This window comes from Oncorhynchus tshawytscha, linkage group LG10, assembly GCF_018296145.1.
Source record: "Oncorhynchus tshawytscha isolate Ot180627B linkage group LG10, Otsh_v2.0, whole genome shotgun sequence".
NCBI classification, from domain to species: domain Eukaryota; kingdom Metazoa; phylum Chordata; class Actinopteri; order Salmoniformes; family Salmonidae; genus Oncorhynchus; species Oncorhynchus tshawytscha.
The window spans coordinates 53,716,969-53,744,865 of NC_056438.1; the positions used below are offsets into that span (position 1 = coordinate 53,716,969).

At 43.7% G+C, this 27,897-nt stretch overlaps 2 protein-coding genes and 1 long non-coding RNA gene across 4 annotated transcripts in view; 1 reads left to right on the forward strand and 2 right to left on the reverse strand.

Annotated features, from left to right (window-relative positions):
• LOC112260445 overlaps positions 1–1,854 on the reverse strand; it is a 23,109-nt gene extending 21,255 nt beyond the window's left edge. For both annotated transcript variants that reach the window (XR_002955017.2, XR_006084327.1), the window contains exon 1: positions 1,739–1,854. This is a non-coding gene — a long non-coding RNA (uncharacterized LOC112260445). The remainder of the gene's footprint in view (positions 1–1,738) is intronic.
• Positions 885–13,140, forward strand: LOC112260443 (cytochrome P450 7B1). Its single transcript, XM_024435559.2, has 6 exons — positions 885–1,175; positions 7,148–7,284; positions 7,497–8,096; positions 10,033–10,239; positions 11,324–11,502; positions 12,111–13,140. The coding sequence occupies exons 1-6, from the start codon at positions 1,099–1,101 to the stop codon at positions 12,438–12,440; spliced, it is 1,530 nt and encodes a 509-aa protein (XP_024291327.1). The 5' UTR covers positions 885–1,098; the 3' UTR covers positions 12,441–13,140.
• A 385-nt stretch (positions 13,141–13,525) lies between these two features.
• On the reverse strand, positions 13,526–14,708 carry LOC112260444 (class E basic helix-loop-helix protein 22). Its single transcript, XM_024435560.2, has one exon. The coding sequence runs from the start codon at positions 14,587–14,589 to the stop codon at positions 13,885–13,887; it is 705 nt and encodes a 234-aa protein (XP_024291328.1). The 5' UTR covers positions 14,590–14,708; the 3' UTR covers positions 13,526–13,884.
• Between the last annotated feature and the right edge of the window lie 13,189 nt (positions 14,709–27,897).

A 27,897-nucleotide genomic window follows, 5' to 3' on the forward strand; every position in this document is an offset into this window, starting at 1 on the left:
TTCTTTCTCAGGTTTTCAAGGATGTTTGTCTAGACATGGTGTTACAGAGAAGCATTTCAGGAAGGTGTGGACTTTGTTAAAATGAACAGTTTATGCCCTTACAGTTTACCATGGCCTTTAGTCGGTTGGAGGTTCATTCTGTTAGTTGTCTTGGAAAATGTAATGGTCTCTGTCTCTGTCCTATGAATTCCACTATGACTTCCACTATTCATCAATACACTCATCCTTTCCAGCAAACACTTCTCTATTTGTATTAGCCATAAAATGCATTAATCATACATTGAACTGTATGATGTTGACATCACTTCTGTATTCGCTGTAATTCTTTCTTCATAGAGAAATGGATATTACAATTTTACATGCAGCACAACACAACCTACTTAGACATCAATGATGAGATACTGCACAGTATGTGGTGAATCAATGGTATTTGTTGAAGGGTTGAAGCCTGTATAATCTCTTGTGGACAGATCTGACCAAACTAGGAAATATTTTAGTTATGGGTTAATCGAGAGTAAAGCCTATATAAAGTTAAGATACATCTGAGTCAAACAGAAGGGATATTTTCATCAGATAGCAAGCTTCCAGTAACTGTGCATAGATGGTGACATTTCTATTATGGCTCATTTTTAAATTTGTTTACATTAGTAGGCAAGGCAGGTAGGTTAGGGGCCCTACGCCACAATTATTTAGACATTGTTTGAGCATATGCAGCAACAAGATAGAAGGGTGCATGTGCATGGAATGAATGCTACCAATTAGAGACTGCAAAAAACTGTTCATCTGGAACATGTCTTGAACTGCGCTTTGAATGTCACGTTTGATTTATTTTCTCACACTGTTGCTCAACAGCATTGCTTCGTTACTCAACTCTTTGAACTACTGTACTTCCTGTAATAAAAGCCACATCGTCCGGCATAACACAGGTCTGGTTAGAATTAGATAGTGGTCATGTCAGAAACAGCGCGCCCACATGACCAAACCCGAACTGTGGCAATATGAAGGAGAGCAGTTGACTTCGACTATCGATTACAACTATTGATTTACAACTTTCCGAAGTTTTCCCTGTTGTGGAACGTTTTGTCATCTCCCAAGGAAATGTTAGAGTTTGTTTTACCTTTGTTGTTTGGCTTTTTGGCACTCTACTTAATCAGCGTGCGGTTCAGCAGAACAAGGCAAGTGGTGGATGAATTCCGAGTTTATTTGAAGTTTGTGTTGTTCGCGTGACTGTTTAGGAATATAACTTTCGTCTAAACACTTTGAGCTGATAGTTGTTCAAGGTCCTTAAAACCACAAACATTATTTGTATAGCGTTCACGCAGGAGATTATTTGCACAAAGGTTATCAAACTGTTGTGTAAGAACATGAAGAAGATTTGAGTGAGTGTCTTGTTGTTGCTTCATTTGAGTTTCAGCTACAGTAGCCAACAAATTATGACCTGCATCTTCATGTGAAAAGTTTTGACAATGTTGTAACAATGTAGCAACCATAAATATGACGTGTACAAATTTGCTGAAATGAAATGCGTTATTTTAGGAATGATAAAATCTGCATTGGCCAACGGCCAGATAAGCGAGAAATGTTTTCCCAATTAGACTGAAGGCTTACATTGTTAGACTACACTGTCATCGTATTTTTTATGTATGCACTGAGTGTAGCTATATCCAAACAAACAGTCCTTTACCTTTTTCTTCAGTGTTGTTTGCTCTATAAACATAGTTTTCATGATCTTAAATACCTGTATTACTTCCCCTTGATAAGATAGTAGGTTGCAATTAATGAATGTCTTGTTAAGTTCCATTTGCTGCTGTTACTGCGAGTTCGTGGGACTGCAAACTCCGCGTTCGTCCCAAATGGCTCCCTAGCCCCTATAGTGCACTACTTTTGACCAGAGCCCTGTCAAAAGTATTGCACTATAAACGGAATAGGGTGCCATTTAGGACTGCAAACCTACTGTGTTCTCTGTGAGAAGTAGGGCAGCCACAAACACAGTCTCTAAAGGAATTTCCTTCAGCAGTGTTTGCAATGGCTGGTCAACTCCCAGAGAGGCAGTTAATGAGAATAAGACCTGGTGGGTTCAAATACTATTTGAAATCTTTTGAATTATTTGAGCATTTTCTCTAGAGTCTAGATTTCCTGTAGTGCCAGATGGTGGGGTTTACAGTTTTGGGACTATTCTATTGGTTACATTGTGCCAGACAAGCTCATTCAAGCGCAGATAGAGTATTTAACATGATTTAGTATTTGAACCCAGGTCTGCTGAGTATAGTCATCATCCCCAGTGTTCCCCACCCCACCACGCTCTTCTTATCTATGCAAAAGGGAAGTACCTTGCTGTTGATAATCTTGAGTAAGAGGAACATGTTATGGATTGCATTTTGTTGCCCCTGCAAGCTGATTGCAACATTACTTAGTAATGGGTAACAACTTCCTAGCAAATAGGGCCTCAACAGTAAAGGTAAATGGGATTCCATATTCTACATACAGTATCATCCTATTTTGTTTAATGTGAAGTATAACAAATGACAGGTCTAATTGATAAACACTCATTGCTGCAGTGTGGGCATCTGTTGTTATATTGTTACTGACGCATGGGGCCCTTATTCTGATGCTGTCCTCTCCAAATGTGCTCACTGCTGGCAGACACTATCAGCCTCCCTGATTGCTTCTGACAAGTGGCTGGCAGGCAGACAGGCAGACAGGCAGGCAGGCGGCAGTGTGGACTAGGTGGGGGCACAAGCACAACAACAAGCAAGCCTGGGCTGAGACTTGTCAGTTTGAGGCCTCACAAATAGCAGATAGTCTCTCATGGCCAGCGCTCTCCACACACTAGCAGGAGAAATGGAATATTATCCCTTGGATGGATAAGCATACACATCAGTTAGTTTAGCACTGACATTGCACAGATTAGTATTGTTTTGTTGATTCTCATGCATTATTTTGTGACACAGGACACTGTGCTCCGTGCTGCACTACGTCAGCTCTAGATACAGTATTTTCCTGCATAAGACGTTATGTGTTTTGTGTTTGCAAAAACAGGACAGGACAGGAATGATGTTGAAATCTATGGTAACAGTTAGTCTATGTATTTGTTTTCAATGACACAATACTTTGTTGTATACTGCACCTTACAATGCTGCCTCTATTTTATCAGTATAATGACCCACTGACATTGTGTGTCTATAGGGTAAATATGGGAGAAGATGACGGGTAACATTGTGCCCCTAACTCAGTTACCTTATGCTAATAGTCTTGTGTACACACGCTGTGGCTATAGACTATATAAGCAAATGTCTCGCCAGCTCAACCTCGAACTGGTCAAATAAACCCTGATTGGTAACCATATCCTTAAGCTTCAAAAATCATTGAACAAATATTTGATAATAGCTTTCTGAATCTGCTCAGTTTGTATTACAGTTTTCTGTCCACTACTGCAAGATCTTCCACAAAAAAGGAGAGAGGATGTTCCTTTGCGTAGCGTTTGAGTGGAGTTATAATTTAAGGGTGTGTCAGTAATGTAATGTAACACACATACACAACAACACACACTCACAGCCAATGCTGCTGTCCGATGTTGTAAAGGCATTGAACCACTGGTCACTTCCCATTTCACACTGTGTATTGTTGTGGAAATTCAGTACTGAGAGAGACTTGGTCATTTCTTCAAACAATCATCTTTATTTAATATTGATTCATTATTGCAATAATGAAACCGTCGACCCCACACTCTGAAGTGCGTTGCAGAGTGCTTAACTGATAAGGAAAAAGACAATGTTATATAGGACCTAAACATGCTTAGTCAGACTGGTTCCAACTCCCATAAACCACCTTGGTTATCTATACAGGATGGTGTTTTACCCACAACCTGGCTTAGTTTGCCTATGGAATGCCAGCTTTTAGGTTTTTATCAATCAAGTCATTGTCAGCTCATGCTATCTCTAGCAAAACCCATTTTCCTTCACCCTATGCCCAGACTAACTGCAGGAAGCTAGAGTGGAAACCATCTCTTTAACAGTAGACTCCTCTCAGTTAACTCAGAAAGGGAGCGAGAGAGTCCTAAGAACCTTATTATATTTCATAAAACAACCATTTGGTGCCCTTTCCCACCTGGACAAAAGGACCACCTATGTGAGAATGCTATTCATTGACTACAGCTCAGCATTCAACACCATAGTGCCCTCAAAGCCCATCAATAAGCTAAGGACCCTGGGACTAAACACCTCCCTCTGCAACTGGATCCTGGACTGATCCTGATGGGCTGCCCCCAGGTGGTAAGGGTAGGTAACAACACATCCGCCATGCTGATCCTCAACACAGGGCCCCTCATGATTGTGGACTACAGGAAAAGGAGGACCGAGCGGAGGACCGAGCACGCCCCCATTCTCATCGACGGGGCTGTAGTGGAGCAGGTTGAGAGCTTCAAGTTCCTTGGTGTCCACATCACCAACAAACTAACATGGTCCAAGCAGGAAGGCACGGCAAAACCTATTCCCCCTCAGGAGACTGAAAATATTTGGCATGAGTCCTCAGATCCTCAAAGTTCCACAGCTGCACCATCGAGAGCATCCTGACTGGTTGCATCACTGCCTGTTACGGCAACTGCTCGGTCTCTGACCGCAAGGCACCACAAAGTGTAGTGCGTACAGTCCAGTACGTCACTGGGGCTAAGCTTCCTGCCATCCAGGACCTCTATACCAGGCGGTGTCAGAGGAAGGCCCTAAAAATTGTCAAAGACTCCAGCCACCCTAGTCATAGACTGTTCTCTCTTCTACTGCACGGCAAGCGGTACCGGAGCGCCAAGTCTAGGTCCAAGAGGCTTCTAAACAGCTTCTACCCCCAAGCCACAAGACTCCTGAACATATAATCAAATAGCTACCCAGACTATTTGCATCCCGCCCCCCTTTTTTTTTTACACCGCTGCTAATCTCTGTTATTATCTATGCATAGTCACTTTAATAACTCTACCTACATGTACATATTACCTCAATTACTTTGACTAACCGGTGCCCCCGCACATTGACTCTGTACCGGTACCCCTTGTATATAGTCTCGCTATTGTTATTTTGTAGCTCTTTAACTACTTGTTACTTTTATTTCTTATTTGTATTTTTTAAACTGCATTGTTGGTTTGTCACGCCCTGACCTTTAGAGATCCTTTTATTTCTCTATTTGGTTAGGTCAGGGTGTGATCAGGGTAGGCATTCTAGTTTTTCGTTTCTATGTTGGCCTGGAATGTTTCCCAATCAGAGGCAGCTGTCTATCGTTGTCTCTGATTGGGGATCATATTTAGGCAGCTTTTTCCCACCTGTTTGTGGGATCTTGTTTTTGTGTAGTGCCTGTGAGTACTCTATTACTTCACATTTTGTTTGTGTCTGTATTGTTTTGGTGAATTTCAATAATTAAACATGTGGAACTCTACGCACGCTGTGCCTTGGTCCGTTTATTCTAACAACGAGCGTGACATGGTTAGGGGCTTGTAAGTAAGCATTTCACTGTAAGGTCTACTGTTGTTGTATTCGGCACGTGTGACTAATACAATTTGATTTGATAAATATAACATCATCTTGTAGTCCTGCTACACAGTAGTTAAACACTCTATCCCTGATATAGCTTATTCTAATATCTACTACTGTACATTGTTTCAGTTACACTGTTTATTCACACTTCATATTTATTTATATACTGGATTCTTGACATAGCTCAAACTAATATATGTACTGCTGTACATGTCAATCTTAGTTCATGTTGTGTAAATTCCCCCGGTGTACATATGTATAGATTGCGTTTTGATACTGCTAGAGTGCAATTGGGGTTGTCAATTTGCCCGCCATTCTTGATTTCTTGCCGTTTTTTCTGTGTATTTGTTTTGTACATTTGACATTTGACTGCATTGTTAGGAGCTAGTACATAAACGTTGCCCTGCACCGCTATAACACCTGATAACTGTGTATGTGACCAATAAACTTTGATTTGATGTGTTCTGAAGGACCTGTGTGTGTGTGTGTGTGTGTGTGTGTGTTTTTTAAGGGCCCAGTGTGTGTGTTGCTGTCCTGTTGACAGGGTCAAAACGGCCCCTTCCTTTCTTTAAGCTAACGCATGGATGCTTTTTACTGCACACCCGTGCATGCACATATACGCGCATGCTCAGACACACACACTCACATACATGGATTAGAAGGCAATATTTAATTCGATCTGTAGGATGGACAGTGAGAACAGAGCAGTGTTAGATGTACAGTGTTACATTTCCCTGGGAAAATAACCAGCCTACTCTTCCTGTAATCACTAAGCGATTATATTGCTATGCAGAACTCCCATGTTGCCTTCTTTGTAATTGTCTTCCATCTGTATTCACTTAAGGGTTAGGGTTGCAAAATTCTGGGAAATTCCCAAAAAAATCACTGGTTTTCCCGAAATCCCAGTTGGAGGTTTCCTGGAATCAGGGGGGAATAAGCAGGAAATCTGGCATCATCCAAGCAGGATTTCTGGAAAACCACAGAATTTGTAATAATTTTGCAACCCTACAGCTATTTATAGCTGTTTGAGTTGGATACAATTTGTAAGGGAGTGATTCATGCTCTGTCATCGAATTTTGCCTGAGATGATGCTCTGTGTTATAATCTCAACTCGGCACAGCCATAAGAGGACTGGTCACCCCTCAGAGCCTGGTTCCTCTCTAGGTTTCTTCCTAGGTTCCTGCCTGCCTTGGGAGTTTTTCCTAGCCACTGTGCTTCTACAGTACATCTGCATTGTTTGTTGTTTTAGGCTGGGTTTCTGTATAGCACTCTCTGACATTGGCTGATATAAAAAGGGCTTTATAAATACATTTTATTGTGTCTGTGCTCAATTCTCGGTCATTAAATTCTTCCTTTAAACCTTGCCACCCATCATCTGCTGTATTTGTCTGTTATACTGTATGTGTTAAAAGAGAATAGATGTTGGGGATAGCTGATACGAGTCCAGCTTGAAGGCTTGGGAGACGCTCAATCACATGCCTACGCCTTGTATCTGTTACCAGTTCCTTTGTCCATAAGATCTCATTTGTATCTGAAACCGGTAGATCAATGCTTTATCTCTTATTTTATTTGAAAGATTTTCGATGCATATATTTGTTGATGGTATGACATGTTGTTAATCTCTTTTATAGGAGAGATGGGGAGCCTCCACTTGTAAATGGTTGGATTCCATTCCTTGGGAAAGCTTTGGAGTTTCGAAAGAATGCTCATGGGTTTCTTGCAGCACATAAGGAGAAACATGGAGATGTATTTACTGTGCTGATTGCTGGTGAGGGATACTAATGTTTTATTATACATTTTAAAATAGTGTAGTTCTAAAAAATAAGCAATGTTCTTGTTACCGAAATGGTTGACAAAATCTATCTATTCTATTGCACGTATTACTTATGGCATAATGCTCTTTTAAAACAGTAAAGTTTTACACAGTACACGTGTTTCATGTCTATTGAAATACAATCCTGTCCTCATATTTCCACTCAGGTAAATACATGACGTTTATAATGAACCCGTTGCTGTATCCGTACGTCATCAAACATGGCAAACAGCTGGACTTCCATGAGTTTTCTGACCAAGTGGCCCCCGTGACGTTCGGCTACCCCCCTGTCAGGAGCGGCAAGTTCCCCGGAATGGACGAGCACATCCAGAGGTCCTTCCGCCTTCTGCAGGGTGACAACCTCGATAACCTGACAGAGAGCATGATGGGAAATCTCATGCTTGTGTTCCATAAAGACTACCTGGATGGGGAGAGTGAGTGGAGGACTGAAAGTATGTACCAGTTCTGCAATTCAGTCATGTTTGAGGCTACTTTCCTGACCATGTATGGCAAACCTGCCCACACCAACAGACACAGCGGAATGGTGATGCTCCGACAGGACTTTGTCAAGTTCGACAACATGTTCCCCCTCCTCATCGCCAGGATCCCCATCTCTTTGCTGGGAGGAACCAAGATCATCCGGGATAAACTCATCAACTACTTTCACCCTCAGAGGATGTCTACATGGTCCAACACGTCTGGGTTCATAAAGGAAAGAGCAGCACTGTTTGAACAGTATGACTGCATGGGAGACATAGATAAAGCAGGTATACACAGTACTGTCGTACCTAGGCTTATTTATATGTTTCTGTGATGTACTTTACCTTACTTCCTACATTTGAATATGTTAATCCATCTCGGTAATATGCCTTGCCACCGTGATATATAGGCCTAAGGCCGAGACAATAAGAAGACATAATGGCAGAACAAATTTCACCACAACTTTGTTTCATCACAAAGCTGGAGAGCAACATCTATCCGGTGAAGTCCACAAAACATATTGCATGTAACAAACAGTTACATGACCTACAGCATGGTCCAGCAAGTTAATGATTCTGACATTTTCAGACTACTAAACAACTATTGATTTAAAACCATGGAGAGTTACCGCAAGTCTCAAAGAAAACAGGCGCTGTCTTCACTATTCCAGAACCATTTCGACTACAAGATTTCAACATCATCTATTCACCTATAATTAGTCTAAAACAGTGACAACCAAAAGATGGTATAAAAAATGTTTTAGTCCAATCAACGTAAGCTTAATATGATATGGCTGTCCATGGCACTGATTTCGGATGTGGCTGTCCATGGCACTGATTTGTGTGTGTGCGCGTGTATCTCCCTTTCAAGTAGAAAAAACATGTTGACTCACCCTACTGGTAGAAAAACGCCAGTGCCATCCTCGTCTTTCATGTTGCTTAAACGGTCTATGACTCTGTTGTACAGAATACGCTCTTAGTTTTTGTTGTACTAGGCTACCTGGCTAAAATGCTTGCTCGCTAGCCTAACTTCCTTTCATAGACAACGATGCGCCAGGCCAGCTTGTTAACATTAAGCTACTATATCTAGCTAGATGTTGAACTTCCATCCTCTCAGACCACGGGCACAATGTATGAATTTATGGTTGGTTCAGAATTGCTGTTATAATCATTGGCCAGTACGGATAATTAAGTAAAACCACAAGTCCAAATCCCTATCCATATCCATGGCTAATTTAGGAAAGGGACAATGACATTTAGCTTTTGATGTGATGTGATTGGTGTGAAGAGAAATCCAAACTGGCTTCCCTTGACACTTTTTTTTTTTTTTTTGTACACCAGGACCATTCACAGCTGAGCTCACTCAGTTTACCTCAACGCTGATTGGCTATAATTGTTTTATTTTTTTTAATCAAAGGAGGCCAAATGCTTGTTGGCTTCCCTTGCATTCAATGCTACGGGCGGCAACAATGTCATACTCTTTTTGACCAGAAAGCATCAGACAGATGGGCTGCGCATACTGAGACAGAGGGGTGCTGTTTTGATGCTAATTCCAGTGAGATACATTCAGCCTCTTGGGAATTGAAGTAAATTTACGAAACACAGAGAGATGAAAGATACATTATATGGTTTTTTTTTTTTTTTTTTTGGTAAATGTTTTGGTCAAGCCTGGCATCCCTTGTCATCCATGAATACACAACACTGGGTAAGCTACACTAAAGCTACCCTTAAGAAACATGAAATTACTTTGAAAAAGTAGTTCACTACATCCAAACTTCTTTGTAAAAAATTATCATATGTAAATCTGAAATGTCGTAGACCTCATATTGCAAGACAGATCACTTTGGGGTCCTATGTTAACAGAATGTGTAGTTTAGCCTATTAAACACAAAACAGATGTTCAAGTAATAATTAGGCAGGTCTGATTCCCTAAAATAAAGGAAATTATTGCCGACGTACTGATCCTAGCCCAAGTTCATAGGATTTCACCCCGATCATGAAAATTTGTCTGGGACGGAAAGATTGTGGCGAAATTGTGTATACCCGACATTACCCTTAACTTTACCATATACACTTATACCTACACAGTAATAACTGTAGGAACAATATGGTATTACCATGTAGCTGCATCTCTATACACCTACAACATAACATGTGCTACTTTGACTTCAACCAGAACCTCCCAAACCTAACTAATAGACACTCTTCTCTGTACCTGCCACAGCTCATCATTTTGCCATTCTATGGGCGTCGGTGGGAAACACAGTCCCAGCCACCTTCTGGGCCATGTATTACCTGTTGACACACCCAGAGGCCCTTGCAGTAGTGCGTGAGGAGATCCATTGTGTCCTGAAGGTCTCCGGACTAGAAGCAGATCACAACCGAGACGTCACCTTCACCCGAGAACAGCTGGACAGCCTACTGTATCTTGGTAGGGTTTCATTGTCTTCTGCTATATCTGGCTCATCATTGTTGCCTACTTTATCTGGGTAGATTATAATTGTGGTGTATTGTTGTTAGGTCTGTCTGCGTAGTGTCCAATTTGTCCTCAGCATTTTATGACTGATAGAATGTATAAATGTATTCCTCCTTGATTTGACTAAGTGGTCTTTTTGGCTCAGCCCCAACTAGTACAGACATAGTTCAGTTGTCTATGGTAGTGTGGCTTTGAGAGGGCCTTCCAATCCTCTGTATAGCTGACTATGCATACATATATACCCATACATCTTCTTATCACACTTCTACTGTATAGTGGCAGGTGTTCTATGTGTGGCTCTGTGTACAATTTAGGGCAAATTGTCCTGTCCCACCCCCCAACAAACCAGTGTCTGTGATTGTAGTAATGAAGCCAGTTTCAAAGGATCCCTCCAGACTCTGTACCTGTCACATTAGATCACACTGCTGCATCCACCATGCTGACTGTAGCCTCATCTCTTCTGACAACTGCATGCTCAGGGACAAATGCCACTAGTCTAGGCTGGCTGTGGCTTTCTCTCTCTCTCTTCTCTCTCTCTCTCACACACACACACTACTGACAATTTCATCTCCTCAGGGGAAGACGGTCAAATATCCATTTCACATCTGTTTGTTTTTATAAGTGATAGGGGGTTGGATGATTCCTTAGTTACATTTTGGAATCTCTCTTTTTTGACCTATAGTGTCTTGTCTCGGTTAAGATTGTAATGGTTTTAATGAAACACTGCTAGTCAGGATTCCTTGATGGATACATGTGGAAACAAAGCTATGTATGACTTGGTTACTCAGCTTGTGCTTTAGCCATAGCCATTTTGCTAGAGCAGTTCATATTGCTAACTAATAGTCTTCAAGTCTCCAAGCTTTCTCTTCTGTGTGAGTACATGTATGTAGTGAGCCAGTCGTATTGTGGCTACTCAAGGTTTAAAAAAAAAGAAAGAAAAAAAGAATAGATTGCCATGGGTTTTATTCTGGCCAATGTTGGTAGCTATAAAACAAAAACCCATGGTGACTAACTGAACCATTCTGTGTTCTGTTTTCAGAGAGCTCCATAAACGAGAGTCTGCGGCTGTCTTCAGCCTCCATGAACATCCGTGTGGCCCAGGAGGACTTCAGCTTGCGGCTGGAGGGAGAGCGCTCCATCAGAGTGAGGAAAGGAGATATCATCTCCCTGTATCCCCAGAGCATGCACATGGACCCCGAGATCTATGAGAATCCAGAGGTAAAGAAGACCTCAGAATTCTGTGGGCGTTCTAGAAAAGCTGTAGGCTTTCTTCACTGTGCCTAGTCTAGTCTGGGAGTTGTATATGTTCTACTGTAGTGCCTCCCTCCACCACCCACACCACCTGCTATTTGTGTGTGTGTGTGTGCGTGCATGTGTGTGTGTTTGTCCCCAGGTTAGATTAATGAGAAGCATGCATGGACTGTGAGTGATTGAATCCACTCGCTGGCCTTCAGAAGGTCACAACATGCATGCTAATGTAATCAGGGTATGATGGGTGATAATCTTGCCATGATCGGTGACTAAACAAAATGGAATCTTTCCTGTAATATGCAATAAACAGGAAATATTACCCTTTGTTATATCACCCCTTTGGGGTGAATGAGCTTTAAAATATAGGAGGTCGGAAATAAGAATAGCCTGAGTGCCAGTCTGTGTTATCATGCCAACTCCTTGTCACTCCTTGTCATGCCAAACATGAACTTGGTTTGGCTTGACAATGACATCAATGGAGTTGGCAAGAGCATAAAAAGATCTGGGATCAGGCAAATAATAATAATCCAGAAAATAATGCACTAGAAACATATTATTTATTACCCGTCCAACAGATGTACAAGTTTGACCGATACGTCGAAGACGGAAAGGAAAAGACGGACTTCTATAAGGACGGCCAGAAGCTGAAGTACTACCGGATGCCATTTGGCTCGGGCTCCACTAAGTGCCCAGGAAGATACTTTGCTGTGAATGAGATAAAGCAGTTCCTGTCTCTGCTGCTGCTTCGTTTTGACATGGAGGTGGTGGAGGGGCAGGAGCCGTGTTCCCTGGACTCTAGCCGTGCTGGCCTGGGTATCCTGCTCCCTGCCACAGACGTCCAGATCCACTACAGACCACGTCAGGCCAGAGAGGAAGAGGGGGACCTCTGTATAAAGGAAGAATAGAGGGCTGAGCCCCATGCAGCTCATATGGATTTGTACTATTTTCTCATAGGTTGCATCCCAAACGGTACCCTGTTTATTCCCCACATAGTGCACTATTTTAGACCAGGGCCCATAGGGTCATAAGTACTGTTCTATATTGGGAATAGGGTGCCATTTGAGACGCACCCATGTATTTGACTATTTTCTCATAGACTGATGTTAACTCTGGTTATTCACACGATAAGTTATCGACTTGCTAATTTGTCAATGTATTATATAGGCAAGCTCCAGCTGTGGGTAAGGCTAGTGAATCTGCTAGCTAGGAACCTTTTGTTGTTTTATTCCATAGGACATAATGAGCCAATAATTAGATATAGTTATCCGTTTTTGCTGTTAAAAACGATTACCATATCTTTTATTAAAATAAAATACAAATGTTTATTATTATGCCTTGCTTATATTATTACATAAGCTGTATCCTACAGTACAGTAGTTGAATAAAATAGTTAAACTATTTTACAGGGTAAAGCACAATGTGATTATAGCTTTATGTATTAGATGGTGGTGTCCCTAAACATTTCTGATGACATTTATTCGTATAATAACAATAACTGACCATTTTAAAGTTATACATTCAAATGTCTTTCCTATTTCAAGACACTAACAGGATACTTACCATTTACTATTCATGAAATCAAATAAATTAAAACCTAACAAACCAGTCCTGCACATGGCTGTAATTGTATTCATACATTTTTTTTTAAATCTAAAAGTGACCTATATTCTTTTAATGGGGTCATTGGAGTCTGCAAGGTTATCAACTATGATCAACGACTAATTGTTTTGTTTGACAAGCTCACTGTGGCTATGACTTGCCGATCCTTGTTTGAGCATGTTGTTTTCCTTGCTACTGAAAAGACCCCATTTATGTTTGTTAGGCTATATGGCTGAGTTTTTACATAGTATTTAGGGGGAATTTAAACCAGACAATTAATAACAATCTTAAATTGATGGAAATAAATTGTTCATAAATTGTGACTTTCAGATATTAAGTGTGGTTGTACATACACGATTTGGAATATAATGCAGAAATATAGACCATAACATCTATTATATCACCAATACAATTTATTCATCGAACATCATCGAATCAAACTGAATAAAATGAATAAAGGCCTACATAATGGTCAAATAAATAGACTGGACTTGCATTGTAATTTGTTAAAGACAAATTAGCCTCACCATTTTGACCATGTTATGGAGCTGTCATTTCGTTTGGCGTTGCAAAAACAACAGCTATTTCGATACATAATCACCATGAAATATATAACATCATATACAGCAAGAATCCATATTTTGGTAATGTGGTTACTTCTCAGTCAGTCACGCTGGTCCCATCAATTCATCAATTCAGTTGTGTGCACGAAGCTTGAAGTCCCCTGTTAGTGTCGTCGGCCACAACTGTTCAAGGTTTATGGTTGAAGTGTTTATTAAAGAGATTCGCATTGCTATGGAAAGGGTCTGGAGTCCCAGCAGAGAACGGGTATCCTGTCTGCTGGTCATAGAGCCCTAATCCGGGTGCACCAGATGTATTCGCCGCGGTAACACCGGGTCCATGGTTAAGATAAGTGACAAGTCTTCTCATCTCTTCAAGTGCTTGCGCTTGCATGAGGATGTAGTTTTTGGCGAGGAGCAAAGTGGCTATTTTGGATAACTTCCGTACGGACGGGCTGTGCGCGTAGGGGATCACCGACCTCAGTTCATCGAGCGCGTCGTTCAGGTCATGCATCCTCCTCCTCTCACGGGCGTTAATGTTCAGCCGCAGCACTTTCTGCTCTTTGTGTTTCTTACCTGCGTCACATTTGGCCATTGATGCCATGAGCCTTTCCTCAGGAAAAAGCACCATGTCACTCCTGCCAATGCCATCACTGTCATCATCCTGACTCTGCTCCCCGCCACTGCTCTCAGCGGCTGCTGCGGCGGCAGCGGTGTGTTTTAAAAATTCCCCGTACTTTACGCACAGCGATTCAGATGGGAAGCCAAGTGTTCCCGCCTGAACTCCGGCCATTGTTCCCGGTTGTGAGTGCTCCTGATCAAAACTCATGGGTGATTGTCGATCTCTGGGAGAGGGAGACAGTCCTATGCTAGAGCCCGATCTGAAAGAATCCATCCTTTTGCGCCCAAACGCTGGACCTTTGTGAAGAACTTCTCTCCTACAGAGTTCTGGTGTGCGCAGTCCTGTTAAGTCAGTGGTCCCACCCCCCACTCTTTCTCGACCACTTGTGATTGCCCTGGATTCTGCGCGCCACTTTTTTCATGTTACACTTGTCCAGTGACGGTTTAATATGATACAGTAAAGTGCGCCCTCAGAGGTTCACCTTCAGGAGATAATAACATACATTAGGAGACACAGGATTATGAGACAGGCAGTTTTCTACTTGATTAACTCCAGACAGGAGTGAGAGGTTTATTTTATGGACCAAATGGAGAGACAACAACCCATGTGTAATAGGCTACATGGGGGTGCCATTGACCATCATTAATGTTAATGTACACTGTGATGACAGGAATGATGATCATGGATGCATCCCCTGTCAATCTTTGGTTTCAATCATAAAACCGATCATCAGTTGACTTGACTACTGCTTTAAATGCATCTTAAAGTTAACTCATTGTGGTATTGGGCAGCATAGCACAGGTCTATAGTGGACTGGTCCATAGCAGGCTACTGTGGTCTGTGGCCTTCTTCCTGATTCTGTTGCAAATCCTCAAATGAGTGGATATATGATTTCATTTTATTTGTCAGATGAGCTCAATTTTGCCCTAAACATAAAATATTTTTCTCCAAGGCCCAAAACAACTGAAAATTTGAACTTTCAAATGACAGGGAGAAAAAAACATTAAAAAATGTGATATTTCATGCTTCTAATCATGCTTCCAAGTAATGGAATTGGAAGCATGATGTCTATTTTTTTTAGAATGTGATCTTATAATGATATATTATATCAAACTAAATCAACCGGAGAAAGGCAGCATTTAACAAGGAATCCCTCTAGCAGTTAAACTAAACAATTGAATATTCAATAAGCTCCTCCCATACTGCAGAACCCCACAATTATGAGACTTCTCAGCTACAGTGGATGGAACATAGTTATAACAGTCTATTCTTCCTCTATACATGAATCATTATTTTCCAGAATGCAGAGAAGAAGACTCAGTCATTCAGCCACCAGGAGATGTGATCGCTACTGAGGGAGAACAGGTCACAATGGATTGTCAATTTGATACTCTTGATACAAACCCGTACCTGTTCTGGTACAAGCAGGGAGGTAATGACTTCCCAAAGTGTATGCTGAGGCAGGTGACTTTTGGATCAGTTAATGCCATTGAATTCCTGGGGAGATTCGATGCCCATCTCAATTTAATTACATTTAAATCAGTATTAAAATCAGTCCCCTTGATGATCCAGAGGTTCCCGCTGTCTGACTCTGCTGTTGTAACGCTCCGGGTGTCGTGGTTGTGGAGTCAGACGCAGGAAACAGAGAGTTCAATACTGTGCTATTTAATGCACTCACGAAACACTGGGTGCTCAAAAACAAATGCCCCAAACACGGGGGACGAAAACAGTACAGCAGAATACACGACCAGGAACAAACACGTTCGTCTACTTCATACACGAAGGTTACAATAATGACGAGGTGCAGGGCGAGGTGCAGGGCGATCCGGATGGAGGCGATGGAAATCCCTCAACATTGATGGATCCAAGATGTCCCCCACCGGTACCCAGCACCTCCCCTTCCGGACCATACCTCTCCCAGTCCGCGAGGTACTGCAGGCCCCTCACCCTGTCCCCCGGTACAAACACGGGGGCCTCACTGCGGTGGCGGTCAGCACTCCTCTTCTGCCGTCCACTTGCTTGTTGGAGAGATTCCTGGATGGCCCTCCAGGTCTCCTTGGAGCTCTGTACCCATTCCTCCACCGCAGGAGCCTCGGTCTGGCTCGGATGCCATGGTGCCAGGACCGGCTGGTACCCCAACACACACTGAAAAGGGGACACATTAGTAGAGGAGTGGCGTAGTGAGTTCTGGGCCATTTCAGCCCAGGGAATGCATCTCGCCCACTCCCCTGGCCGATCCTGGCAATACGACCGCAGAAACCTACCCACCTCCTGGTTCACTCTCTCCACCTGCCCATTACTCTCGGGGCGATAACCGGAGGTCAGGCTGACCGAGACCCCCAAACGCTCCATGAACGTCCTCCATACTCGGGACGTGAATTGGGGGCCCCGATCAGAAACGATGTCCTCTGGCACCCCGTAGTGCCGAAAGACGTGGGTGAATAATGCCTCTGCAGTCTGTAGGGCTGTAAACCTTAACGTCCCTAGCCAAGGTGGGCCACCAATACGTCCCCCGAAGGCTCCCCACTGTCCTCGCCACCCCAGGGTGACCCGAGGAGGGTAGGACGTGAGCCCACCAAATCAGTTGTTCCCGAATACCAAGCGGCACATACTTTCGCCCCACCGGACACTGAGGAGGCGGGTTCTGCCCGTAACGCCCGCTCGATGTCCGAGTCCACCTCCCAAACCACTGGTGCTATCAGCCTCGAGGCGGGAAGGATGGGAGTAAGTTCGGTGGACCTATCCGGTCTATAAGACAATGTAAACCGGAACCGGGTGAAGAACATGGCCCACCTTGCCTGAAGTGGGTTCAGTCTCCTAGCTGCCTGAATATACTCCAGATTCTGGTCGGTCCAGATGAGAAAAGGGTGCTAAGCCCCCTCAAGCCAGTGTCTCCACACCTTCAGAGCCCTGACCACCACTAGCAACTCCCGGTCCCCCACATCATAGTTACGCTCCGCTGGGCTGAGCTTCCTTGAGAAGAAAGCGCAGGGGCGGAGTTTTGGTGGCGTACCCGAGCGCTGTGATAGCACGGCACCCACCCCAGCCTCGGAGGCGTCCACCTCCACTATGAATGCTAGAGAGGGGTCCGGAAGCGCCAACACGGATGCATCCGTGAACAGCGCCTTCAACCTGTTGAAAGCTCCGTCCGCCTCTGCTGACCACTGTAACCGCACCGGGCCCCCCTTCAGCAGTGAGGTAATGGGAGCCGATACCTGGCCAAAACCCCGGATAAACCTCCGGTAGTAGTTGGCAAAACCCAAAAACCGCTGCACCTCTTTTACCGTGGTCGGAGTCGGCCAATTACGCACGGGCCTAATGCGGTCACACTCCATCACCACCCCCGAGTCGGAAATGGGATAACCCAGGAAGGAGACGGCTTGTTTAGAGAACACACATTTCTCAGCCTTGATGTATAGGTCATGCTCCAACAGTCTACCAAGCACCTTGTGTACCAGAGACACATGCGCACTGTGATGGCGTTTAGACCTCCATGATCAATACACGGACGCAAACCTCCCTCCTTTTCTTCACAAAAAAGAAACTCGAGGAGACGGGTGAGATGGAGGGCCGAATGTACCCCTGTCCCAGCGACTCCGTGACATATGTCTCCATCGCCAACGTCTCCTCCTGGGACAATGGGTACACGTGACTCTTGGGAAGCGCAGCGTTTACCTGGAGATCTATCGTACAATCCCTTCCCGGTCAATAAGGTGGTAATTTAGTCGCTTTCTTTTTACTGAAAGCGATTGCCAAATCGGAATACTCGGGGAGAATGCACACCGTGGAACCCTGGTCTGGACTTTCCACCGACGTCCGCCTGCCATCTCTACTCCCAGACGGACCCCCCCAGCACCGATTGGCCGTGTGTCCTCTCCGACCACAGATGGTGCAGGGGGGGCCTCCTCCTCCGGTACCCCTCAGCACGGCCCCTCTCAACTCCATCAGAAGGGGAGCGGAGGGGCTGGGTGGTGTAACTCACAGGCCCCTCTCCGAACACCCGCGGGCAGCCAGTAGATTGTCCAATCGGATGGACATATCGATTAGCTCATCCAGGGAAAGAGCGGTGTCCCGACATGCTAGCTCCCTGCGGACGTCCTCCCGGAGACTACACCTGTAGTGGTCGATAAGGGCCCTGTCGTTCCACCCAGATCCTGCTGCCAAGGTCCGGAACTCCAGCGCGTAATCCTGGGCGCTCCTCTTCTCCTGCCTGAGATGAAATAGTCATTCTCTCTGGGTAGTGTTCCTTCGGTGATTCTGCCATTCCAGACTGCGTTCGCCCACTCCAGAGCACGACCCGTGAGGCAGGAGATGAGGACACTCACTCTCTCCGCTCCCGAGGGAGTGGTTCTGACGGTGGCCAGGTATAGCTCCAGTTGGAGTAAAAACCCTTGGCACCCCGCTGCAGCTCCATCATGAGCCCTCGGGAGCGTCAGACGGAGAGTGCTGGAGTCGGGAGATGGGGAGTCCGGAGCCGGGGGTGCCGAAGGTGGAGAGAGGAGACCACTCCTCTCCCATCGGTTCATTCTCTCCATCATTTGATCCATAGCCGATCCGATCCGATGGAGGACGGTGGTATGGTGGAGAACCCGTTCCTCCATCGATGGGAGAGGGTTGGCCGCTGCTCCTGCTGACTCCATTTTCAGGTGCGGGATTCTGTAACGCTCCAGGTGTGGTGGGTGTGGAGTCAGACGCAGGAAACAGAGAGTTCAATACTGTGCTATTTAATGCACTCACGAAACACTGGGTGCTCAAAAACAAATGCCCCAAAGCTTACAGTGACAACAGGATATACAGCTCCCTATTGTGCTAACAACTGTATTTACAGTAAGTAAAAACACATTTAGCATAATAGGGGAAATTCTATACACATATACACCAGAATATTATCAATATGGAAACCAAATACTTTGGGAATACCTGTTATTCATTCACTTCAGATGATCCTCTGAAAAATAAGTTGTGTTGTGTTTAGAGGAGGAGCTAGTATGAGAATGAAAATGAGACTCTCAAAATGGCATGAAGGTCTTTCCTCAGTGCATGGTAAGCTTGTTATATATATATATATATCTTGTATTTTACCCCCTTTTGCGCCACAATTTCAATCTTGTCTCGTCGCTGCAGCTCCCCAACTGGCTCGGGAGGCGTCGAGTCATGCGTCCTCCGAAACATGACCCACCAAACCGTGCTTCTTAACACCCGCCCGCTTAACCCAGAAGCCAGCTGCACCAATGTGTCTGAGGAAACACTGTTCAACTGATGCCCGAAGTCAGCTTGCAGGCGTCCTGCCCTCCAAAAGGAGTCACTAGAGCGAGATGAGCCAAGTAAAGCCCCCCGGACAAACCCTCCCCTAACCCGGACGACGCTGGGCCAATTGTGCGCCGCCCGACGGGACTCCTGATCACGGCCGGTTGTGACACAGCCTGTCCACTCAGGAGGCCCCACCTTGTTCTTTTAATTTTTTTTTTCTTCTCAAAATTGTTTTTTTTGTTGTTAAGTCAAATTAATTTAACAGTAATGATAATGTGTAGTTACTGTATTGATAATGTGTAATTACTTCCTTACAAACTTGGAAAAACAACACACCAGCTTTGACCGTTAATGTTGACAGTGGCCGAACGTGTGGATCTGGAGATCTCCTCTGCTGAAGTGACAGACTCTTCACTGTACTACTGTGATCTGAGACCCACAGTGACAGAAAACCCAGAAACACTACAAAAACCTGACTGCAATAAATTCCTACTAGTAAACACCATGTAATAGGCAATAATCTGCATACAAATAATCAGAGATCATGTCATATTAATCATAATCATGAGATCAAGTCATATTTGTTCATCACAGATTATAATGTTGATGTAATGTGGGTTCATTTACTGAATAGGAAGAGCTAAGATGAGAGGTTGAGAGATGATTCTCCTCTAACTGACTGGAACAGAGGGATGTCTTCAGTTCTGCCTCCTGATAACACACTGTTACAACCATCACCATGTTTCTCTACCCAGTGTTTCTCCTCTCTGCACTTGTTGGTGAGTATTAGCCTGACATGACATACTTTTAGTTTATTCAAGGTAACTGTCAAGTGTCATTTGTAAATAGCACTTCCTAGAAGAAGATGATCTTTTCCTTTGTATTGAATATGACACATAGTATGTAATAATTTCCCATCAACTGAACATTTTAATTTAATCTTTATTACAGGTGGCAGTTATGAAAATAACTTAAAACCAACTTCAGAGACAGAACATGGCATGGAGGTAAGCAGTGTTACACTGTCTTGCAACTACTCTGGATCAGTAGACTCTTCAATGGTATCGTCAATATCCCAGATCAGCACCGCAATTCATCCTCTAAACTACAGTCACCTTAAAGCCCTCTGTATTTAGAGCTGAACCTGATGACCCTCGACTGTCTGTTAATCTGAATAAAGAGAGAACCTGTGTGGATCTGGAGATCTCCTCTGCTGAATTGACAGACTCTGCTCTGTACTACTGTGCCCTGAGGCCCACAGTGACAGGAAACCCCTCTAATAAACTCCTCTAATGCATATTTTAGCGCAGGGGTGAGGCGTCCTACTGTAGGTTCATGAAAATAAATTATCCTTTAAAATACTGTGTTGGACTTCCCTCCAGTATATAACTTCAGCTACAATATGATGGTTCTCTACACAGTTATTTTACTTTCTGCTCTGACAGGTTAGTAAATGACTGTATACCTTTCATTCTTTTGACTACATTTTTTAGGCTAATGTATAGTTTATCGTTTTTTGGGGGAGGATTTTAGAGTAAATAACAAGATCTTTCCTACTTTCAAATACATCTACCTTGTGATTTATCCATCACCTCCTCACATTAGCATGTGACAGTCTTCAGACCGTGCAGCCAAACCAAGTGTATGGAGAGGAGGGTAGTAAATGTTAAACTTTCCTGCAACTACTCCTCAGCATACAGTGTACTGTGGTATAAACAGTATCCAGGATCAGTTCCCCATTTCCTACTCTTTATCCACCATACCACTAGGACTGTAGTGAGAGCTAAACCTCCATCCTCTCACCTCACTGTTAAACTGAACAAAGAGAAGACCTGTACAGATCTGGAGATCTCCTCTGTGGAAGTGAGAGACTGCTCTGTACTACTGTGCTGTGATGTCCAGTGACACTTAACTCACTGACTCAGCAGAATGCAGACCTGTCACCTGTCAGTTATAGATTTACCTGCATCTGATGTATTTTGCTTGACCACAGCACCATCAAGTGGAGTATTCAGTGCATAAATCATTTTAAAACGGCTATTAAATGTACATATAAAATACATTTGTTTCAACATAGTCAGTAGGTGGAGCTAGAGTATAAAACTCAGGATCAGATTATGAATAATGCCACTTTAATAATGTTTACACATCTTGCATTACTCAACTCATATGTATATACTGTATTCTATACTATCTATTGATTAGATTAGATTAGATTATTAATCCTCAAGATAAGACATGATACTACCATGAAGATCATAGCCAGTTGATGCTGTGCTTTTCATCAGCAGCTGGTGCTTATTCTACACATCCTGCCATCTACAATGTTGTTTTGTTCACTTTTACTCTTCTTTGACTTGATAGGTAACTACATTTTCATTCAAACTGAGTGTGATTATGTTTAGGTGTATTTCTTTTTCAAATCAAAGAATTTAAAGATAATTCACAACATTTTTACCTTTACACTGCATTTGGAATTAATTAAATGTTCCTTGTGGGTTTAAAGTATTAACACAATATATGTGTCACGCCCTGACCTGAGATATTTCTGTTTTCTTTATATTTTGTTTAGGGCAGGGTGTAACTAGGGTGGATACGCTAGTTTTTGTATTGTCTATGGGTTTTGTATTGTCTAGGGGTTTGTATTGTCTAGGGTTTTTGTATGTCTAGGGTTTTGTAGGTCTAAGTATTTGTATGTTTATAGTGGCCTGATATGGTTACCAATTAGAGGCAGCTGTTTATCGTTGTCTCTGATTGGGGATCATATGTAGGTAGCCATTTCCCTTTGGTGTTTGTGGGTTCTTGGTCTATGTTTAGTTGCCTGTCTGCACTATTCTTATAGCTTCACGTTTCATTTGTGCTTGTTTGTTTTGCTGAGTTTCGGTTTTATTAAAAACATGCGGAACTCTACTCACGCTGCGCCTTGGTCTCATCTTTACGACAAACGTGACAATATGTGTTATAATCATACAGGTCTCAGTTGACGAATACGCTGATTCAGTGTGCGAGTTCATTAGAACGTGCGTTGAAGATGTCGTTCCCATAGCAACGATTAAAACATTCCCTAACCAGAAACCGTGGATTGATGGCAGCATTCGTGTGAAACTGAAAGCGCGAACCACTGCTTTTAATCAGGGCAAGGTGTCTGGTAACATGTCCGAATACAAACAGTGCAGCTAGTCCCTCCGCAAGGCTATCAAACAAGCTAAGCGTCAGTACAGAGACAAAGTAGAATCTCAATTCAACGGCTCAGACACAAGAGGCATGTGGCAGGGTCTACAGTCAATCACGGACTACAGGAAGAAATCCAGCCCAGTCACGGACCAGGAAGTCTTGCTCCCAGGCAGACTAAATAACTTTTTTGCCCGCTTTGAGGACAATACAGTGCCACTGACACGGCCTGCAATGAAAACATGCGGTCTCTCCTTCACTGCAGCCGAGGTGAGTAAGACATTTAAACGTGTTAACCCTCGCAAGGCTGCAGGCCCAGACGGCATCCCCAGCCTCGCCCTCAGAGCATGCGCAGACCAGCTGGCCGGTGTGTTTACGGACATATTCAATCAATCCCTATACCAGTCTGCTGTTCCCACATGCTTCAAGAGGGCCACCATTGTTCCTGTTCCCAAGAAAGCTAAGGTAACTGAGCTAAACGACTACCGCCCCGTAGCAAAATAGGACCAACTGGCAGATGTGTTTACGGACATATTCAATCTCTCCCTATCCCAGTCTGCTTTTCCCACATTCTTCAAGATGGCCACCATTGTTCCTGTACCCAAGAAGGCAAAGGTAACTGAATTAAATGACTATCACCCCATTATACTCACTTCTGTCATCATGAAGTGCTTTGAGATGCTAGTCAAGGATCATATCACCTCCACCTTACGTGTCACCCTAGACCCACTTCAATTTGCTTACTGCCCCAATAAATCCACAGACGATGCCACCGCCATGACACTGCACTCCGCCCTGGACAATAGGTATACCTATGTAAGAATGCTGTTCATTGACTATAGCATTCAGCATTCAACACCATAGTACCCTCCCAGCTCATCATTAAGCTAGAGGCCCTGGGTCCTAACCCCGCCATGTGCAATTGGGTCCTGGACTTCCTGACGGGCCGCCCCCAGGTGGTGAATGTAGGAAAAAACATATTTTCTTCGCTGATACTCAATAATGGGGCCCCACAAGGGTGCGTGTTCAATCCCTTCTTGTAGTCTCTGTTCACCCATGACTGCGTGGCCATGCACGCCTTCAACTCAATAATCAAGTCTGCAGACGACACAACAGTGGTAGGCTTGATTACAAACAATGTCGAGACAGCCTACAGGGAGGAGCTGAGGGCACTCGGAGTGTGGTGTCAGCAAAACAACCTCTCACTCAACGTCAACAAAACAAGACAAAGGGCTGTGAGACATGGGTTTAATTCTGGAAACATGAAAAGTGTGATGTATACTAAGGGTACGGGCCAACAGAAGACGAACAGCAGAGGGGCTAATGACCTTGGAGATGGGGAAAAGGCCGATAAACCGGGGGGAGAGTTTGAGGGATTCCACCCAGAGAAGCAGATCCCGGGTGGACAGCCGTACCTTCTGCCCGAGACAATACCGGGGAGCCAGGGTCCGGTGGCGATCCGCTTGTCGTCGATACCTAAAGGTGCTCTTGAGAGGGGCCGACCGGGCTCTCTTCCAGGTACGACGACAGCGGCAGACAAACATCTGGGCCGAAGGTAGGTCACCAAAAGCGTTGTCGCACAAAGGCTAGGGTCTGCCTCCCTCAACTTCTTTCATTAAACTTTTTCACCCCGGAAGGTTTATCTGAACATGGTTCTATAGGACCTCCACCAGACAAGTCGTAAGTCGTAGGATTAACTTTATGCCCTCTAAATGCAGTCGCTGTACTCATAAAATGCAGCAGAACAATCATCTTATGGTGAGGATAACCGAGTTGCAATCTCAGCTTCAGACTCAATCATTAGGCAAGGGCAGTTTAAGTGTAGGAAAGTATGAAACAGCATCGGTGCCACCAGTAAGTACAGATAGCGGTAATAATCCCTCCACACAGTCCCAACAATTTTCTCAAGACTACTGGAAAGAAATCCTGCTCAAACGGTGTCACACATTCAGCCGACAGAAACTTTAAATCTGTTTTTCCCCATTAAGCAACGAGTCGGTGTCAAAGGCCATGCCTTCTCAGGTCCCTCCTCCACCTGTTACGGGGTCTGAGCTGCCAAAGCCTCCCACTATTAGCTCACAAAAATTGAAAACCCTAGTCATTGGCGACTGCATTACCCGCAAGATTAGATTGAAAAAGAATCATCCAACGATCCTACACTGTTTACCAGGAGGCAGGGCTACCGACATAAAGGCTCATCTGAAGATGGTGCTGGCTGGGGCTAAAACTGGCAAGTGTAGAAAGTTTAGGTATATTGTTATCCACGTCGGCACCAACGATGTTAGGATGAAACATCGTTGGTGCCGACGTGGATAACAATATACCTAAACTCTGGTTTAGACCTAGGATACTGACTATACCACTGTACATTGTTTACAGAGACAGTGTAGCTGCAGGATAGTGTGATGGTATCACCCGCCACACCACCTACCATAGACCTAGTGGAATTAATGTCATGTTCAAAACTACCATCTGTACCTAGCCTGTTTTTCCAACCTGAATGAGAATAAAAATATTCCAAAATTTATTTTTCATACTTTAGCAAAGTTAACTAAAAAGTAGCATTCCCCAAGCATTCCCCGAGGTTGGCTTTCACTTCAGCAGTGATTAATTCATTAACTTCTTTGATAAAAAGATCTTGATCGTTAGAAAACAAATTACGGACTCCATCATTGAATTTGGCTATTTCTCCAAAACTCAGTTGTCCTGAGCCTACACATACTGTAACTGCCAGGCCCTCTGATCAATGGAAACACTCAAGTCTTTTAATCCTGTATCTCTCAAATCATTCACAAAAATAGTAATGACCTTTAAACCTGCCAGCTGTCTACTGGACTCTATTCCAACTAAACTACTGAAAGAGCTATTTCCTGTGCTTGGTCCTCCTATGTTGAACATAATAAACAGTTAAGTCAAATAAGACAAATAAGTTATGCAAAATTCTCCAGTCAGGTTTTAGACCCCATCATAGTACTGAGAATGGACTCGTGAAAGTGGTAAATTACATTTTAATGGCATCAGACCAAGGCTCAGTGTCTATTAACGTGCTCCTAGACCTTATCACCATATTATTTTGGAAAGATTCGAAACCATAACTTGTCTACGCAGACAAGTACTTGCTTTGTTTAGATCCTATCTGTCGGAAAGGTATCAGTTTGTCTGTGGATGGTTTGTCCTCTGACAAATTAATGGTACGTTTCGGTGTTCCTCAAAGTTCCACTCTAGGACCACTATTGTTTTCACTATATATGATACCTCTCGGTGATGTCATTCGGGAACTCACTGTCAACTTTCACTGCTATGCAGACAACACACAGCTGTACATTTCGATTAAACATGGTGAAACACCAAAATGTCCTATCCTTGAAGCCTGTGTTTCAGACATAAGGAAGTGGATGGCGGAATATGTTTTACTTATAAACTCAGACAAAACAGTGATGCTTGTTCGAGGTCCTAAGAAACAAAGAGATCTGCTCTCAGATCTGAAATTGAATCTTCAACGGCTGTACAGTCTTCTCAAATAAAACTGTGAAGGACCTCAGCATTACTCTGGACCCTGATCTCTCCTTCGACGAACATATAAAAAATATTTCAAGAGCAGCCTTTTTTCATTTTCATAATGTTGCATAAATCTGAAATGTTTTGTCCAAATTTGATCCAGAAAAGCTATTCCATGCTGTTGTCACTTCAAGATTAGACTACTGTAATGCTCTACACTCCGGCTACCCGGATAAGGCACTAAATAAACTTCAGCTAGTGCTAAATACGGCTTCTAGAATCTTGACTAGAACCCCAAAATTTGATCATATTACTTCAGTGCTAGTCTCCCTACACTGGCTTCCTGTTAAGGCTAGGGCTGATTTCAGGGTTTTTACTGCTAACTTAAAAAGCATTCATGGACATGCTCCTACCAATCTCACCGATTTGCTTCCGCCTTACATACCTATACATACGCTATGGTCAGAAGATGCAGGACTCGTTATTGTTACTAGAATTTCTAAGCAAACAGCTATAGACAGGGCTTTCTCCTAGTGAGCTCCATTTTTATGGAATGGTCTGCCGATCCATCTGAGACACAAACCTGATCTCAACCTTTAAGTCTTTACTGACTACTAATTTCTTCAGTAGGTCCTATGATTGACTGTAGTCTGGCCCAGGGGTGTGAAGGCGAACAGCAAGGCACTGGAGTGAAGACCCACCCTTGCTCTGCCCAGCCAGCTGCTATCTCCACTGGGATTCTCTACCTCTGACTCTATTACGGGGGGGGGGGCTGAGTCACGGGCTTTCTCGCGCTCTTCCATCCGTCCTGTTCTCTGGCTTGTGCGGTTGGAAGATCTTTGTGGGCTATACTTGGCCTTGTCCCAGGGTAGTAAGTTAGTGGCCTGTTGATATGCCTTGGTGGTGTGGGGACTGACCCTAGCACCATGCCTCAGGACTATATGGCCTGAAGACTCCTGGCTCTCGTCATCCCTAGTCCACCTGGTCGTGCTGCTGATCCAGTTTCTGCTGTTCTGCCTGCGGCTATGGAACCCTGAACTGTTCAGAGCCTGGTTCTTCTCTGGATTTTTTCCTAATTTCCTGCCTTTCTATAGAGTTTTTCCTAACAACCTTGCCTCTACATCTGCATTGCTCGCTCTCTGGGGTTTTAGGCTCGGTTTCTGTATAAGCACTTTGTGACAACTGTTGTAAAAATGGCTCTATAAATATACATGTATGTGATTGATTAATAATCCTGTGCCCTGGAGCCCACAGTGACAGGAAACACAAAAAGAAGCCAGTCTGACACACAAATGAACCTAATCCTTATCAAGAGTGATCAAATATTATAACATTTGTATTATAAGTTTTATTTGCAGATTGTACATATGGTATAGCATGGTATAGTATTGTAGATCTAAAAAATTGAAAATTAAACAATAGCATTCCCTAGACATTTCCAGATAGAAATTAAGTCTAAAATAAACTGAGGAGGAGGCCAATAGGACCTGAAAACCCTTAACCACAAACCACAGAAGAAGAGTTACATATCCAGTTATCAGAGGAGGGGCCTCAAAGTCAAACACTGATATAGGCTGGGTATACCTGCAACCGTGAGGATGTCTCTGTAGAGGATCTACTCAGCTCTCTCACTGTCTTATCTCTCAGTTGGTTTATCTAGTC

What these genes read in the sequence shown, in the direction of transcription:
- LOC112260443 (XM_024435559.2), top strand. Translation starts at nt 1,099, where the DNA reads ATGTTAGAGTTTGTTTTACCTTTGTTGTTTGGCTTTTTGGCACTCTAC. An exon ending in ATTTACTGTGCTGATTGCTG is followed by an intron (nt 7,285 to 7,496) that starts GTGAGGGATACT and finishes ATTTCCACTCAG; the next exon opens with GTAAATACATGACGTTTATA. An exon ending in AGATCTATGAGAATCCAGAG is followed by an intron (nt 11,503 to 12,110) that starts GTAAAGAAGACC and finishes CCCGTCCAACAG; the next exon opens with ATGTACAAGTTTGACCGATA.
- LOC112260444 (XM_024435560.2), bottom strand. Translation starts at nt 14,589, where the DNA reads ATGGATTCTTTCAGATCGGGCTCTAGCATAGGACTGTCTCCCTCTCCC.